Below are 19,011 nucleotides of genomic sequence, written 5' to 3'. Positions count from 1 at the left end.
TGAGTTTATGAGTTTTGCTGCTCAGTCATTTGGTTGTGTTGAAACCTTTTGGTCATTTCAACATGGGGCGTCATCTGGTCTATTGCATAGTGGAGGTTTCATTCTTCTGTTTTTTTTCCTTTTTGTAATAATAATCTTGTTTTTAAGATAATTTGTAACAGATCCTTCTATTCTTCAGTCTCTTGAGGCCCTGGCTCAACTTCTGATTGAGTCATTCTTCCAGATATTTTCTCAAAAAATATCATCATTATTACATTTTACTTAACCTCAATCATGAACTGATATGATCTAAAACTGCCCCATAAAGTCTGTTCAGTCAAATGGTGTCAAGAATACCTATAAGTTGCATACAATAAAGCCAAAAGTAAAAATGCTGATCGGATACACTCCTGTGTTATAGCACACTGAAACTACTTCTATTTCAAATGAGGTTTATTTGTTGAATTACCAGATATACTGTAGAGACGGAACAAAAAGCTTCTGCAGAGTTCTAACAAGTGATTATCTTGATTGTAAAAGATCATTGGTTTTTGTCCTGATGTTTTGGGCTGCAGAGTAAAGCAAGAAAAATCAGAGGTTTACAGAAAAAAATAATCTTTAAGGAAGAGCTGTGCAATAAAGTAAAATTTAACAAGGTTGACAAAAATTAAGGGCTTTTTAAACCACTTTCAACAAAAAATTTGTAAAAGGTAGTGAAAGAAAATCAATATGTAAAATCCCAAAACTGATGCAGAGTTTTCACATCGTAGTCACTTCCTACACAAGGACTTAATGTATAACATTTAATTGCTGAAATGTGACATTCATTATCAAAAAGTACTCAGATGTGAAACATCCATTCCTGAAGCTTACCGGTTTCTTCCAGAGGAGCAGCATCACATTACAGACTATAAAATGTGATAGACAATCATCTACTTTTTGCATGAGATTAAACTAGCTCTGCTGAAAATGCTCAAAAAACCTAGCAACTTAAAACAAATAATTTAAAATTCAGCCTTACAAACAGAAAACTTATGTTGATCAAGTCTGTGTGATTACTGAAATGTGCAACATTCCTATAAAATTGACTCATATGAGGTCATTTACATTCAAAAAAATAAAATAAAATAGAACCATCAACTGGAACACCCATTTTTAAGAAAAAAAACTTACTGTTACTTGTAATCTGAAACCATACAAGAATAACCCTAACTTCAACCATTGGCTTTGCCTCCAAGGCCAGTGGAGTTTGGAAAAGCCTTAAAAAAATAAGAAAAGAAAGAAAACTGGACAGGCCGGTGCAGTTTCCTGTTCTACCACATGGTGGCAGCAAAATCGAACTGAATTCTGGCTCCTTATCCTACAGTAGCTGTTAGCTGGTAGTCGAAGCAACGAAGCATTAAGGCCCAAATATGAGGAAAACACTGCAGGATTATAAGAATTAAAAGAAAAATACTGAAGAGTGACTGGTTGATACTGACAAGTGTTTTATTAGTAACACAGACATGGAGACAGAGCTGATAAGAAGCCGCTGTGAGCCTTGACGAGACTGACATTGTTCAGAAGGCATTTAAAGATAGGGGTCTTATAGTTGAACCCACACAGTCAGGGGAATGGAATAAAAAAAAACAGAAAAAAGAAAGAAAAAAAAACAGGCAAGGTTGCAAATTTGAGTCAAACTGAAAACAAACTGCAACAAAAAACAGAGGGAAAAAAAAATAAGTGCAATTCCTATTAGATTAAATCAGGAGGGCATCAAATGGCAAAGGGAGAGCGCAAAATGTCACGGTGTGTGAAATTCATTTCATCATATATCATGGATTCAGAGAAACAATCAGATATGGAAAGGCGGCATGGCAGTCCATGTACTGTTACAAGCCATTCTTTTCTCTCACAACTTTTAAGTCCTTATCACCGAGTCCCATGGCAAGTTTTGGGAAAAACACTGACAGTTATGGCCGGGGAAAAAAAGATGCATCTGGATGGTTTTTTGCAAGCAAAGATCCGTTAATTACATTATATAAATCAGTCCATTCTTGCTGGGGAGGAAAAAAAAAAAGTACCTTGAGGAATAAACGAATTACTGCCGAGATAAAATGTTTGAAAAAAAGAAAAAAGGGGTAGGTTTCCGTTTTCCCAACTCATTTGCTTTTGAGAGGGCTGGACAGTAAATTGAGTTGTCAGGCTGAAGTGCAATGATGATGGAGAAAAGGAAGAAATATTGATATTCAATCGTCTTTGTTGCTTTCGTTGTTCCTTTTTCTCACTCCCAATTTTCAAAAAAGTTTAAAAATGACTAACGTCAAGCATACTCCAACTCACATTCACAAGCTTACCTCCATATGCACACAGTCAGTATCAGGAGCTATAAGGCAGAGACTCCATTTTGTTTTGGAAAAAAAAAATACAAATAAAGAATCAAGAAGGAAAAAAAACAAAACAAAAAAACAAGCTGGCTCCCACTCCCTCCCCAGTAGTTTTTGGGTTCTGGTGATCCTTGCACTGATCATCCCAAGTTAGGCGGTCGCCCCAACCCTCTTCTCCTCGGGAGACATCTGAGAGGCTCAGAGAGGGCTGGCGGGTCGTCTGAGTGGGAATGGAAGGCAGGATGGAGGCCAGCAGAGAGGAAGAGGCGGGTCAACAACACCCAACCCTCTTGATTCAGCCAATCACCAGAGCCGATGCTGGTGGAGGTTTCGACTGAGGACGGAGCGGACATCAGCAGTGAACCTGCGGGACAGAGAGACAACTCAGTTCAACTACTTGCAAGTTGTACAGTCTTGGTCATTAAAATAATGGTTCGGGAATATTTAGGAAGACAATGACTACGTTTACATGCAGTCAAAATTCGGGTTATTGCTAATATTCCGGTTACTGAAACATTCGGAATATTCTGTTTACATGGTAATTAATCATTTGGGATATCTGGATCAAACCAGCGACGCGCGGAGAACGTGATGACGCAATTCCCATCATTTCTGCTTCTTCTTCCTGTATCCAAATTCAAAACAAATGCTGCTTCGCGCAACTTTTCGCTCACCTTTCTTTTAAAACTCGCTATCCCCGTACTTTCTACAGTCTACAAATGCAGAAATGTTCATATCCTTCATTACATTTGTAAAATGATTAGTCTCCTCCTCACTCCAAAAGTGTGGCGTGGTCTTGCGTTTCTCCGTGTTTATAAGAACTTCCTGGACTCAAAAGACCAGGATTCCTTGCGAACAGAGCCTGCTCAGAAAACAAATTCATGTTCCGTTTGATGGAGATATTCTGTTTGGTGTTTACATGACCCAATATTTGGGTTTTAAAAGGAGTAACCCAGGGGTCATATTCGGGTTTTTAAAAACCGGAATAGCAGCAAATTCGGGTTATTCAAAGGGGTTATTGGTGTTTACATGGCCGTGCAAATTCGGGTTATTGCCAATATTCGGGTTTAAAAGGGTTATTGATGCATGGAAACGCAGTCATTGTTAGTAAACAAGTGGAAAGCCTGAAGTAACATTTTTGTATTTGCAGCAGGAATGCCACGCAGTTTATTACTGAAGAATAATGCAACACCTTTGGAGTTTCTTGTTACTCAGGGCAAGGTCAACGAAGTGTCCACAGAAAAATGTGGTAGGTGTTAAAATATACCGACAACTTGAAATACGCAAGTCAGATATGCATGTGACCTTAGATATTTAAATTACCACAGATATGTTTGATTCAGAAAGTGTGCATTCAACATCCATTAGTGAAAAAAAAAAAAAGTGAGTGAAGAGTGTGTGTGCATAATATTTGTGCCACTTTATAACAGCTCTTACCTTAGTGCATCCAGCATAGGCAACAAGTTAAGAAGTGCTGTGTCACTAGGGTCGCTGAACCAAGACTTGATGGGTATTGCATTATCTGGAGTGAAAAACAAAAAAACACCAGAAATCATGCCAGTGAAATGGTTGTAGTTGTGATTTTACGCTTCTCTCTAGAGACTAACCAAAGGAGAGCAGTCAGCATTTACAACCCCAGCCTTGTGGTAAAAACATCCTGTTGACCTATATGTACTCCTTTTTATAACAACATTGCTTTGCAATAAGGCAAAGCTTCATATACATTGTATACACACACTATATAAATACAGTAGAAATGGTCATATGTAAAAGGAAGTAACCCTCTGTCACTTTTGATATTTTCCAATGACGACAAAATCATCTTGAGCTTACCAGGTGTTAAAATTAGGTGAACGCAACCACAGATAAAACAATACATGACCTAACATTATTGTCATTTTAATATAAAATAGAGCAGAAATAAAGAAGCAGTGCGTTTTTGTAGTTTCCTGGATTCAAGTGTGTGTTAACCCCACCCCCTCCAAAAAAACAAACTATATTAACCTGGCCTGGATTTAAAAGCCATTTCCAAACAATTTGGAAATTATAATTTTACACAGATTTTTCACAAACTTCCACAAATGCCAAGTAAAAAATAAAGAAGCTTGTTTGTAAAAACTAGGTACATCATATGACTAAATGACGTGTAGAATCATGTTTAGCAGCAATTACTTGTCCTACTTTTTCATAATGTTGCTTCACTTCATTAAGGTTTGCAGGCATCTGTTTATGCACAGCTCTCTTAAGGTCCTCTTAGACCTTTCCCACTGCACCTGGACTTTGACAAGACTTTAAAAAAAAGAAAACACATTGATTCTCTTTTTTCAGCCAGAGTGTTGTGGACTTGCTGGTGTGTTTGGGATTGTTGTCTTGCTACATGTCTCAACTTCATTCAATATATGGATCATTCAGGACCAGAGTGGAAGTCTGCAGGGACCAGCGGCAGTCGCTTGACTGGGTTTGGCCAACAGACAGTTCATGGATGACGTAATGAGTACAAAGTGCGACTCCTCAACCATCATCACTGTACTTGACAGCTGATAGGAAGTGTCAGAGCTAATATGCTGTGTTTGTGTTAAAGTTCTGCACACTTTGCTCATTTTAACATAGATTACACTCCTTAATTTTGGGAGTTAGTTTGTGTTCATCATATCATTTTCATGCAGCACCAGGAGCCATGAAACGACAGTCAGTGCTGTCATTGGTCAGTTTTTTGGTACCATTCTTGGCAGACTGAACAGTTTGGAAAAGAAGCGTGACTTTGGCTGGGTGGTGTTTGTCTATGACAGCTAGCGTTACTTCCTTCACTTCTCAGCTGTCTAAGGAAGGTTTTTTTTAGCTCAAACATGTAGAGTACACCCTGTTGTGGGGTGTAGTCGAGGTTGTGGAGCGTTCACACCACAAACTGAGTGCATCAGAGTTCACCAATAAGCCGTGCTGAGACCACCTTGTCAGAGATGTCTCGGTACAGCTGAGTGTGGTTGCGTTCACTGATCCAAGTGGACCGCACTCACGCCTAGAGTTCCTTTGGGCTGACATGAATAGTGTCTTAATTAACACTTGGCCTGTCAAAGTGACAGAGCCCAAAGGACAGTAAATCAAATCAAGCATATCACTCTAATCTCTAATCATTACAGTCAGAGATTTATCATATTAGGGTCAATGACGTGACACCTATATTTTCTGAAAAACAGATTTTTTTTCAATTCAAAAAAGGTTTAAATGGATAAAAAATACCATATATATATATATATGAACTACCTGTCCCACATATGGACTCACTTTAATTTTACAAAAAAATACTAGTTATTTGGGATTTTGTTGTTGTTTTAAGCGTCAAAATGTCATGTGGTCCGACCATGACTCTTGTTTTGAAAACTTTTTTGAAATCACTCTAAATGTATTTAAATCAATCTTCTGCCCTATCTGGCATGGTTTCTGAAGTGTCTTGTAGTGTGTAAGATTGCAACACATTTGCATTTATATTTTGACTGATGTCCATTTTATGAAATATCATTAAAAAAAACAACCATTTTTGTATAATACTGGAAACTTGTAAAAAAAAAAGATGTCAAGATGTTAAGGAAATTAATTTATTTTAATATGAATCATGGTTGCACCACATTACTTTTTTTAAGGCTAGTGCCAATTCATCTTGACAAAAAACTCTGAAATCACTTAATTTAAAATTTTTATATGAATGTATTTGTACACAACTTTCTTAATGTTTGACCTACTGCAATAGATATTCTTTTTTTTAATTATTTTAAAATTGACCTGTTGAAAATCCTTATTCGTCATTGACCCATTAACATGTATTGAGCCATCACCACATCAATGTCCTATTAATATGATAAACATCATAGTAGTGAATGGAAGCAGTGGATTTTGCTTTCCACCTTTCCTCAGTGTATGTTTAAAAAGCAGACGGCTGACTGCTTCTCTAAGATAGTCTTTCCTCCTCATGTTAAACACACACTTGAATGTTCCAGATCAACGGAGCGCCAACACTTCTGCTTTTTTAGAGGTGATCACATCATTACAAATGAATTGATCAAGTGCAATTGATGAATAACATAACAGCCCACGGCTGCTACTTACGCTGTTAAGTAGCAGTTAAACGCTTATGATTTTTGGCTTAGTTTGTTATTGAACGAATGATGTCAGAGGCTGCATTTACCTGATTGTAAGATCTAACAAAAACCAGATGTTTTCTCTTGTTTCTTATGTCCTGATGGACAAATCCTTAAATAGGATGGTGCGTACTTTCTTTTTCATACACTAATAACCATGACAACTCTAAATTGAATTTAATACAATAATCACCCTATTAGGTCACACTTTTAGAGAAATATAAAACTCATGTAGCCTGTATTTTCTCTGGACATGAGTGTACAACATGAACGGACAAGGGAGAATTAAGGGTTTACCTGGATGGCTACGATAAGCACCAGGTGAGTTGTCCAGGATAACAATACTGGACAGGTCATCGTGTACTACAGACAGGTCTTTAATATAACTACCTAGATCCAATGTACAGTGCTGGCAAGAGACAGAAATCATTGAAGTCAATACCACAAACAGAACAACCACAAAAGACAGAGGATAAAACATTTCACTGCCTCAAATATTATAAATATTCACACATAGATAAGCAGGGTAGGGCAGTACCTGTCTGTAGTATCTGCGTTTCAGGATGTTCCTGTTGTTGTCCAGTTTATCTGCAACTGCTGAGCCATAGATCTCCATACTGGCCGTGAAAACTACCAGCTCATACCACTGGCTCACCTGTGTACGTGACAGCATTTAGGGAGCACATGACGGCGCCTTATACAAAACCAATATTGGTTTATCATCCTACACGGTAACAGTTCTACAGGACTGTCTCAGAAAATTAGAATATTGTGATGAAGTTCTTTATTTTCTGTAATGCAATTAATGTCATACATTCTGGATTCATTACAAATCAACTGAAATATTGCAAGCCTTTTATTATTTTAATATTGCTGATTATAGTTTACAGATTAAGATTCCCAGAATATTCTAATTTTTTGAGATAGGATATTTGAGTTTTCTTAAGCTGTAAACCATGATCAGCAATATTAAAATAATAAAAGGCTTGCAATATTTCAGTTGATTTGTAATGAATCCAGAATGTATGACATTTTTGCATTACAGAAAATAAAGGACTTTATCACAATATTCTAATTTTCTGAGACAGTCCTGTATGTAATACATTGATGTTTGAGTGCTTTACAATTCTAACTATGTTACAGTAAGAATGATCGTAACAGAGAAAATTGAAACTCACCACTTCTAAAAAGAAGTCAACGTGTGGCCTTTTATGTACAAAGAATCTGACTGGATGCTTATCGATGACAACCTGCGTGTGAAGGTGACCAGAACAACCCAGTTAATATAGACACAAAGGGTTTACGCTTGAATGTGCTTGTTTAATGATACATATTCAGTATAATCTTCTTACTTTAAGGATAAAGTCTGGCGGCGTGCCAGGTCTCACTGTGGGTCGTAGGACCCCGTCATGGTGAGAGTGGATCAACGTCTCGTCCAGGTCCAGAACCAGAATTTTCCTCTTCACTGCATCTGGATTGTTGGACAATAAGGACACTTGTAAAACATTGGGCGGGGCATTTGTGTAGGTGAACATGAGCATGGGATCATATTATATAAGATATTAAAAGCGTATTGCAAGTTTTTCCTTTTTTTTTTTGCAAGTTTTTTCAATCAGTGTCACAGTTCAAAAACTAGCATTTGTAAAAAATAACTTGCACCTCTGTGATGCCACCAATGTTGCCAATATTGAGATTACAAGGCAACGAGCAGCCATCCAGATAATGTCCTTTTAAGAGATGGTCTTTCCTTTGCCAGGAAAACAATGTCAAACATTATTTTGGATGTACTACAGCAGTGCTGGATGCATTTTCAAGGAGAAAACAATACATAAAGGTCCCTTTAAATATGTTGCCCTTTAAGTGTGATTTAGGTGCATCCTGTTAATTAAAGCAGCACAAATTACTTTACTAATGTTGAAATATCCATTTGGATTTTAATTAAAAGAAATATTGGATTTCTTTTAGAGAGCGCATTGTGTAGCTCTGGGGGTCTCCCATCTTTATTGTCAGCAAGAACCACTCAAGTATCTTCCCAGGCATCTCTTTCAAGCATTACTGTATCACACATCAACAGTGATAAAATTAACTGACAGAGCAACAATGGATGGCATTGTAGACACGACTAAGAGACTCAAGAAAGTAATGATAGATGGAGAAAAAAAGGGAGTGTCCAAGCAAGAAACCAAACAAGGTTAAATGTTGAACCATGTTGAATAAGCTTAACCTCCAGGGTTACAGGTGTACCCTCTGAGCAACAACGTTTCTGAAAACAGCTGTAATCTGTGTCTGTACTCTCCATTCTTTCTTTTTTACTGCCTTATTTTCAAACAATAGCAACTTATTTTAAACATAGTAATGCTTTTGCCAATATTAGGACATTACTGTAGCTCTGAAGCAAAAGGTTTTCTCATCATGGGGTTTGTAGTTTAATAATCAACAGATGTTTAGGGATTCTTGAAATCCCCTAAAACCTCCAGGGGTTACTAGATGCCAATTTAATTTAAATTGAGTTTATATTACATTCTAGGATGTATTATTATGTAATGACGGATTCTTAAACCTAGCTGCGCTGTTGTGATTGATACACTTTAAATGCATGTAAAGTCAGTGAGATCCATAAGAAAATTAAATCTGATCCAGAACAATCTAAACTGTCTTTGTCATGAGGGAGAACTGGATAGAAACATGTTTTATAGTCAACATAAAAAAGGAATTATTTATAAAACAAGACAAAACAATGTTTTAAATCGACTTTGACGGGATGTGCATTTGACGACCACGTGACCCGGAGACTTGTAAAGTATTTTTGACAGCGTTGCTTTAATTCCCTGCACATGGTACCAAAAGAAGTATCTGCATTGCAGCTATGAGCATGTAAAAGAATCGTTCATCCAGTGCAGACTGGAGCTGGATCCCCAGCCGAGGTCAGTGGAGGGAGAGGATAATCAGGTAAAAATTAAACAAAATCCTTGGAAGGGAATTTCATTCAGAATATGCGAACACACAAACACACGCACGCACGCACGCAGGCAGAAACGTGGTGTCTATAACATTTGGATTTTCTCTCCATGAGGCTCTCTGGTCACACTCTAATTCAAGTCAAAAATATTTACTTTTAAATTATTTTTTTTGGTCAAAATGCCACAATTTTAAAAAGGGGCTCTGGCATCTACCTGAACTTATACTTTATACTCAAATACGGCAATGTACCCATCAGTGGGTCAAGAAATGTAACTCTCAGAATTGGGGTTGAGTCATACATATAATTTGTGTAGTTAACAGGCCCTCCTCTAATTTCACTCAGGGCATTTATAGTTCTGCAATACGCCAACATTTCCTTTAAAGTGCTTCTGTTGTCTAGGGGAAATTCAGGTACAATAAACTCAAACTCATTCTTGTTCCTCAAAATTATTGTCTTTCTGTTGTAATGATGTAAGAATGTGGACTCGCTGTCCTTCTGAGGAACAGGGCTGGAGCCTTGTGATAAATATTATTCTCTGTTGGTGCGCACTAAACAAAAGTCCAAAAGACACAAATAACCACTCAAAACACAGCTGATCTATTGAAAATACAAAAAAAAAAAAAACTAAACAAAGCAGCATAACTGCGGTTTGTACAGTCATCTTATCCATCTTAACAGTATAAAGCCAAGTCAACACAAACATGAGTCTGAGGCAGTTGATCTGGCTGCCTTTGTGAGGAGATGGTAGCCAAGATTATGAATCTAAGAAGTCTGTCTGATCTGTGGTGGTCATACACTTTTGAGGTAAGGAAGTGGTAAAGCTCATGGAAACGTATTTGTGCAGAAACGTGGGCTGCCGTTTATGAAATAATTTCCTTTAAGCACAAACACTTCCTCCTCCACAAACTAATTTAAGTTTTTTTTATTTCTACATTTTGACCTATGCAACCAAAACTAAAGTGTCTCAATTGCACATAAAGGATAATGAAAATAGGGTCATAAGAGGGTCATTACACATTTTCACAATTATGATAGCAATTTTTAACAGGTTTACAAAGCAGCCCTGACGGAGGTGTCATAGCATGGAGACAATTGTATACTCACTGAGTCTGTTTCTGGAGATGGGTGACAGGGGCAAGGTGTCGTATCGCACCGTCTGATACTGGATTATCTGAAAATGGACAGGGAAAGTGAGATGGACTGTCCACACAAGACAAGAGCAACAATACAACATATTGAGAATAGCAATCCAGGATGAGGTAACGCTAAAAGGAGATAAGTGAGAAGTCCACAAAAGCCTCTGATCTCTATTTGCTACCTAGAAGTAAACGTGTCTTCTTCATTTGCAATGGAGTAACGGTGTTTTAACATATCTAACCCTTTGTCATAAAAATGTGTAATTTTATGCCATGTACACACAAAATTAGAAATTATTTCACCACTTAAACATAACTGCAGTCAGTGTGGTTGTACAATTAATTGAATTTCAATCACTATTTAATTTTGGCTCCGAGTGATCAAAATGACCGAAAATGAGAAAATGTTTTGCCACATATTCTGTCTTCTGTTTTTGTGAACATGTGCAGTTCAGGTATAGACTCCACTTGGTGAGTGATTCCCGAGTAATATCGAGGTCATGCTGGTGTTCCTCGTCAAACACATTCGGAGGGATTATTTCAACAGCAGGTCTGACTTGTTTCCATGTAGTCTAAGGTTTTTAATCCACAATTTTAAATTACAATGGAAATTTCTAAATTTTTGTGTGAAGTTTGACAAATGCAACGTGCTTCAAAAGTCAGTGAATAACCCACCAACCCATTATCCATATATGTTATTCAGGGTCATGGTCTACTGGAACCTATCTCAGCTGTCTTCTGGTGAAAGGCAGCGGTTCAATAAGTTAAAGTGTCTTAAAAGGTGATTTTAATGTTGAGCAAAAAAAAACATGATTTTGATTATGACCAGATGAAACAACAAACCAGTTGTTGTAACTGTTAAAATAATGAATTGAAGTTGATTTTATCCACCCTGCAGGTCCTCTGAAGTAATTTTTTCCCTCTGCTCCGACCAGAATGACTACAAGGATCGTTCCGAGTGGCGCTCTTGCCCAGGAACCCTGCACTTTTCCTCACAGGGTTATTTTTATCCTCACAGCTGTCAGTGGGTGTCACCAGAGCATGGGGCTAACATTGAAAGTAAGACTTGCAGGGTGACTTTGAGCTCTGAGCCTCAGCTGCTTGGTACCTTATCTGTGACCAGGACCTCCCTCCCTCTCCTGCTACCTGGTAGAGGGAACTCAGGGGAAGCCTGCTAGAGCAGCAGCTGCTGGGCACCACACCGAGACCCCACTCACTTAGCTCTGCAGCTCAAACAGCATCCAGGGGGATGTGGATTAGGACTGGGTATCGATTCAAATGTCAAGAATCGATTCGATTCCGATTCTTAATATTCAGAATCGATTATCATGATTCGGTTCGATATTGATTTGGCTTAGTGTTATTTAAAATGTTTTTTTGAGCTGTTGCCTGAATTATATGACTGTAAAATAACTAGTGAAATAATAATTTCACAATAATTATTGTGAAATAACTAAGAAATAAATAACTCAAACAGGCCTTTCAATATCCATTTAAAGTGCAAAACAGAAAGAAATTGCAACAGTTCATGCAGTAAACAAATCATTTTAGCTTATCTAATTTATTCTGTCACCACGCACACATATTGCCATGAAGCAACTGGCATTTTTCAGAAGTGTCATGACAAACTGTGTGTCCGACTACTGGGATTAAAGTTCACCTGGCGAAAATGATGGAAAAAATAAATAAATTAAAAATTAAAAAAAAAAGAAGAAAAAAATAAATTAAAAAAATCGATCTTTAGACATAAGAACCGATTTTTAGGAATTAATATGAGAATCGATTTAGAATCGGAAAATCGATTTTTTCAACACAGGCCTAATGTGGATGGACCCTGGCCTGCAAACAGTCCTCTCCTTTTACACTAAAGCAATAATTAACGTATCAAATAGTTTTGTTTCGATTATCATAACACTTGAACGGTAATAATGAAAAATCTTCAATCAATAAATTTACATGTAACACCAATAAGTAGGAGTCATGTGTTGTTTGTGCATCTGTAACTAGGACAACTCAGTTAAAAACAGAGGACAAGAAATAATTTACTGGAGACTGCCCAAAAAAAAAAAAAAAATTCAATTATTTTGTTTTCCATTACCGTCTTGAGTTACTGGTCAATCTTCTTTTCTGTTCTGATTATACATTTTGGCCAGTTAATAAAAAAAAAAAAAACATGTTTAGATAACCAAAATAAAATAGAAATAAAACTAGACCAAAAACATATAAAAGTAATCTCTTCAGTGGTACAATCAACCATTAAAAGTTATCCGTGGATTATCCATTCCTGTATTACAGCATCAGGCGGGACAATGAACAAAGCCATTATGTAACACTGATGTCAGTAAGACTAATAAACCATCGTCTCGTCATTTGTTGACAGTACACAAAGTAGTGTCCGTGGGATTATGATCAGCTTCTAATGTTCATAATCTAATCAAGCCTTTATCCATCCTACTTTTTGGATCAGGTTGCTTTGCATCGGGGCCTGATTCACAAAGGAGAGTAACAACAGGGCTATTAGTTTTATAAAACAGGTTATTATAGGTGTACACTAATTGTATCAAACTTTGTAAGTCATTTTCCCCCCCCACCACACTCTGAAAACTCCTCCGGGCTGTCTATAGTGTCACTTCCATTACAATGCTTAATATCAAAGCCACTCCATGGCTCATGACACTCTTCCAGTGCATCATAGACTGTAAACAACAGAGCTAAACTGTGAGTGAGAATGAGAGAAACTGAGGGAGAGAACAGTGCACTCTCTGTGCTGACATAATCCCTCTCACTTCAGCCATAGCATGGACTGAACAACTCACTCACAGGGATTGTTGATAAACTGCAGACAAACCTGGAGCAGCAACATGATTACAACACACGGGGCACTCCTCCAAGCTTTGTTCGTTTGATACGCTGCTAGAGTCGAAGTTCACTCATATTACACCACATATGCACACCCAGCAGCCCCTGTGCAGCCCCTGTGTGTATGTCTAAGTTACAAGCAGGTGGACTGTGTTTAAATGCCATGTTTTATTGTAGCTGCATTTCTGAGCAGGTGACTCGCGTAGTTTAACTGGACCTGCATGGTGTTGACTTTGAACTGCAGTTGGCTGGGTCATTCTGTCACACAATCACATCACACGGAAACAGAGATAAGAGCTAAATCAATCAGTCCATCAATCAATTTAATCATATTGATGATTAGGCAAGAAATAAAATAAATTTAAATTGATCTGCAACAGTTTTGATAGACAATGGAAACTTCTTTATTACACCTATCTATCTATATAAAGCCTGATACACAAAATCATCTATAAACCGTCTTAAAATGTTGACAGAAACTTCTCACTATTTGTAGAAATTACTTATCTAGTTTCTCTTACAGATCAATATACATCCAAATACTAGTGACAGCCGTAGCTTCACCTCAATACTGAAACTACAACTAGTGCTCTTTAAGTGCTATGTGATTTTGTGCTTGTGTTGTTTTCTCAGATGTTAGTTGCTTTGGATAAAACCGTCCGCTAAATGACAGTAGTTGTAGTAGCATCACGTGCGACAGTTTTACAGAACTTGTGTTAAAAATACGTGAACACCTTAAATTTAAATCAAGTTTAGAAATACTCTTAGCCAGTGTGGTGCTGAAATATAAAAGACTGAATATTTGAAAACATAATTTGGCACAATGAGTCTTTGTTGATGCAGAATATTGAGCAGTTTTAGTGTGCAGACTGGTAATCTGTGCGGAGCGTGGCAGCTGTGAGAGTGGATGTGGTGTAAGAAACTGCAATCGTGGAAATGTAAGGACTTCAATCATTTGTGAGGGCAACAACAGGACAAATAGCCCCCAACCTCTATCCATCTATCTATATATAGCCTGATACACAAAATTAACTATAAAGCGTCTTAAGATTTTGACAGAAACTTCTCACTATTTGTAGAAATTACTTAGTAGCTTCAATTCAATACTTTAACCAGCTTGTAAACATTTGGTGCACTTTATCATCATGTGTGACAGTTTTACAGAACTTGTGTTAGAAATACATTAAACACCTTAAATTTAAATCAGTTTAGAAAAACTCTTAGTTTGTGGTGCTGAACTATAAAAGACTGAATATTTAAAAACATAATTTGGCACAAGGCGTATTTGTAGATTGTGTGGCAGCTGTGAGAGTCAACCATGTACCTGTATAGGTGGCAGATGTGTCAAGTAACAAAGTACATGTGTGAAGTACAAATACTTTTTTTAGTTACCTTACTTAAGTAGAAATTTTGGTTATCTATACTTCACTGAATTATTTTTCAGAACGACTTTTTAATTTTACTCCTTACATTTTCACGCAATTATCTGTAATTTTTACTCCTTACATTTTAAAAACAGCCTCGTTACTCTATTTCATTTCGGCCTTTAAATAAAAACTATCCAGTTAAATTGCTCCATCCGGATAGAGTGAATTTGGTTGTGGTTGTTTCAGATGTTCTTGTCCAGTTTTGTTCTTACATCCGTTCCCTCAGATTCCTGCAACTAAACTTGGATGTACATTCCAATAAAGGTTAGGATAAATGATAACATGCCTCTGAAGTTTGACTTTTTGCACCATTACAATACTTATAGGCAACTAGTCATCATATCTCCTGCTCTCTGAAACACATGTTAATGCTCAATAGTACACATATATGCTTCTTTAATATATTTGCATTATACTAAGATAAATTCATTTTCAATGGCTTTTGTCCTTAATGGCTTTTTTCCCCCTTACATTACTTTTACTTTTATACTTTAAGTAGTTTTGAAACCAGTACTTTTATACTTTTACTTGAGTAAAAAACTTGAGTTGATACTTCAACTTCTACAGGAGTATTTTTAAACTCTAGTATCTATACTTCTACCTGAGTAATGAATGTGAATACTGAAGACACCTCTGATAGGTGGATGTGAGTGTAAGAAACTGCAATCATGGCAATGTTAAGGACTTCAATATTGTTGTGAGGGCAACAACGGGCCAAACAGCCCCAAACTTCTCACCGTTCGTAGGTGCTTAAGCGTCTTAAGATTTTGACAGAAACTTCTCACTATTTGTAGAAATTACTTATCTAGTTTTTCTTACAGATCAATATACAGTACATGCAAACACTAGTGACAGCTGTAGCTTCAATTCAATACTTTAACCAGCTTGTAAAAATGTGGTGCACTTTATCATCACGTGTGACAGTTTTACAGAACTTGAACACCTTACATTTAAATCAGTTTAGAAAAACTCTTAGCCAGTGTGGTGCTGAACTATAAAAGACTGAATATTTAAAAACATAATTTGGCACAAGGTGTCTTTGTTGAGTGTGTGGCACCATGTACCTGTATAGGTGGATGCGAGTGTAAGAAACTGCAATCATGGCAATGTAAGGACTTCAATCATTTGTGAGGGCAACAACAGGACAAATAGCCCCCAACTTCTCACCGTTCGCAGGTGCTTACATCTATCTATAGCCTGATACACAAAATCAACTATAAAGCGTCTTAAGATTTTGACAGAAACTTCTCACTATTTGTAGAAATTACTTATCTAGTTTTTCATTTGGTGCACTTTATCATCACGTGTGACAGTTTTACAGAACTTGTGTTAGAAATAAGTTAAACACCTTAAATTTAAATCAGTTTATGAAAAACTCTTAGTTTGTGGTGCTGAACTATAAAAGACTGAATATTTAAAAACATAAGTTGTAGATTGTGTGGCAGCCGTGAGGGTCAACCCTGTACCTGTACAGGTGGATGTGAGTGTAAGAAACTGCAATAATGGCAATGTAAATTTCTTCATACTTCAATATTGTTGCGAGGGGCAACCACGGGCCAAACAGCCCAAACTTCTCACCGTTCGCAGGTGCTTCCTGAGGATGTACATGATGAAGCCCCATAATCTGGACGTGACGCTGAGGAAAGTGCGGATGCCGAGCAAACACTGCCGGGTCTTCAGCATGTTGAAACCCCACAGCAACTCAAACTCACAGGCAAAAGGCTCTCCAGCAGAGTTGCTGCTGCTGCTGCTGCGATTACAGACACGACTTGCTGCACAGTTCAAGACAGGAAGAAAAAAAACAAAAGAAACTAAAGTCTTTTAGCCGCCAAAAGTAGCAGCTGGGTTTACCAGAGGCCGAGCAAACGTGTGAGGACCTCGCTCTGCACACTTGCGGCTCCAACTGCATTAAACGAGCAGCATTGTGGTGGTGGAGACTTGGTGGAGAGAAACCCCGCTGGATGACGACTGCAGCTCTGCAGCTTAGCACGTTAGCTCCCCGGAGCTAACCGCTAGCTCGACAGGGTGACCACCTTGAACCGAGGACAAAAACAGCCCCAAAAACACCCGCTGGAGCCTCCGCTGACGAGCACCGCTTCAGGGCCGCTTCGGTCCGCCCGGCATCCGAAGACGAGACGGTCCTGGAGAAGTTTCCCCCCGAAGCCCAGCCGGTCCGGTGGAGATCAGTTTGTAGTCCAGTGGAAAGCCGGAATGGAGCTGCGCGCCGCCATCGCCGCCGTGCCGTCACTTCCGCGGCGCGGGGGCGCGCCGGGGCCGCGGGGGCGCGCAGCACGTCCACGTGGAAGGAAAACACACAGCTACGTGGACGAGCGGGGCTGTTTCCATGGAGGAGGCTGGTGGCTGGAGTTTGAAACATAACATGTTTGGAGCAGTTTAAGCTGAATTCGGGGTTTTGCTTTCTTGGTGACAGAGTAATCAAAAGTAATCAAGTAATCTACGGAAGAGTATTAGGGCCAGGCAGGAGAAAAATAAATTTTAGAGGAGGAAGATTTTTTTTCGTTATGCACTTCGAGAAAAAAGTCGAAATGTTGAGAAAAAAGTCGAAATGTCGAGAAAAAAGTCGAAATGTTGAGAAAAAAGTCAAAATGTTGAGATTAATGTCGAAGTACAATTTCGAGAAAAAAGTCCAAATGTTGAGAAAAAAGTCGAAATGTTGAGAAAAAAGTTGACAGACAGGGGTGCAGATCCAATGTCAGGATTGGGGGGGACACCAACGTGATTTTAATTTTTAATTTTTTGCCAATATGCAACTCATACCATGCCATAAATTGGTAAAGGCTCGCCAAAAAATACTGCACAGGGAATCATTTATGTGCTTACCTTTCTTGTTTATTTGTCCTAAACAGCCAACAGTGTGTGTCACTGCTTAGTTAACTGTTATATTCCTAAATCATAATTTTAAGGGTTTGTTGACAAAAAGTAATTGTTGAGCCCGTCAAAAATTTTAAAAATATTAATTCAGACTAAAAAAAAAAATGTATGGAGTAGCAATACTTTCATTCTGTACACCTCAAAACGCACCGTGGATGTATTATTTTTTTAGAAATATATTTTTAATAAATATTCTACATATTCAACCTTTAAGTCAGAAAATACATTTGTTCAATTTTGAATCATTTAGGGTATTTTTATTGGGGGGGACAATTCATGTTTTTCAGAAATTGGGGGGGGACATGTCCCCCCCGTCCCCCCCAGGATCTGCACCCATGGTGACAGAGTAATCAAAAGTAATCAAGTAATCTACGGAAGAGCCCTGAGTCACACCTAAATCCAAGGTAAGCTACACAAAAGCCTCAATATGACATTGACAAACAGATAACAATTATTGTTCACCTTTCTTGAGTTGCTGAAGTGTTTTGCAGACATCAGCTGGACTCACGTGTCTCAATATCCATGATAGAGAATCGATTAATAACACAGTTGGTTTGGGGTGTGAGGTTTGTTTTATCAGAGTCTGGTGTCTTTCGGCCTGAAGTTTTGAAACATAACATGTTTGAAGCAGTTGAAGCTAAATTCGAGCTTTTGCTTTCTTGGTGACAGAGTAATCAAAAGTACTCAAGTAATCTACGGAAGAGTATTAGCGCCAGGCAGGAGAAAAATAAAAATAATATTTTAGAGGAGGAAGATTTTTTTTTCATTATGCACTTCGAGAAAAAGGTCGAGAAATGTTGAGAAAAAAGTCGAAATGACGAGAAAAAAGTCAAAATGTCGAGATTAATGTCGAAGTAAAATTTCGAGAAAAAAGTCGAAATGTCGAGATTAATGTCGAAGTAAAATTTCGAGAAAAAAGTTGAAATTTTTAGATTTATTTTATTCAGCACAGTATAAAAAACAGAACAAGTAACATACAAATGTAAAAGAGTAATTTGTAATGTGCTAGGCTGAGGGAAAGCCCAAGGGGCTTATACGAGGCCTCTACCTATGTAAAATACAGCAAAAGATTGTACAAAGATTTAAAATATGCAGAATACATGATTGCAGTCTAAAAACAAAAACAAAGCAAATAAACAGCAGCATGAATAGAATACATGGTATCTACATGATTAAAGAAAAAAGAAAAAATGTTGAGAAAAAAGTCGAAATGTTGAGAAAAAAAGTCGAAATGTCAAGATTAATGTTGAAGTACAA

At 37.7% G+C, this 19,011-nt stretch overlaps 1 protein-coding gene across 1 annotated transcript; it reads right to left on the bottom strand.

Moving 5' to 3' along the window:
• Positions 1 to 1,449: 1,449 nt before the first annotated feature.
• Positions 1,450 to 17,135, bottom strand: LOC133420087 (CTD nuclear envelope phosphatase 1A). The gene is made up of 8 exons (XM_061709656.1): positions 16,441 to 17,135; positions 10,545 to 10,611; positions 7,831 to 7,949; positions 7,657 to 7,728; positions 7,017 to 7,133; positions 6,776 to 6,887; positions 3,783 to 3,867; positions 1,450 to 2,709 (listed from the first exon to the last, which is right to left on the bottom strand). The coding sequence occupies exons 1-8, from the start codon at positions 16,543 to 16,545 to the stop codon at positions 2,649 to 2,651; spliced, it is 738 nt and encodes a 245-aa protein (XP_061565640.1). The 5' UTR covers positions 16,546 to 17,135; the 3' UTR covers positions 1,450 to 2,648.
• Positions 17,136 to 19,011: the final 1,876 nt, after the last annotated feature.

This window comes from Cololabis saira, chromosome 20 (genome assembly GCF_033807715.1).
Source record: "Cololabis saira isolate AMF1-May2022 chromosome 20, fColSai1.1, whole genome shotgun sequence".
NCBI classification, from domain to species: Eukaryota; Metazoa; Chordata; class Actinopteri; order Beloniformes; family Belonidae; genus Cololabis; species Cololabis saira.
This window is presented reverse-complemented; position numbering and strand designations above follow the sequence as displayed.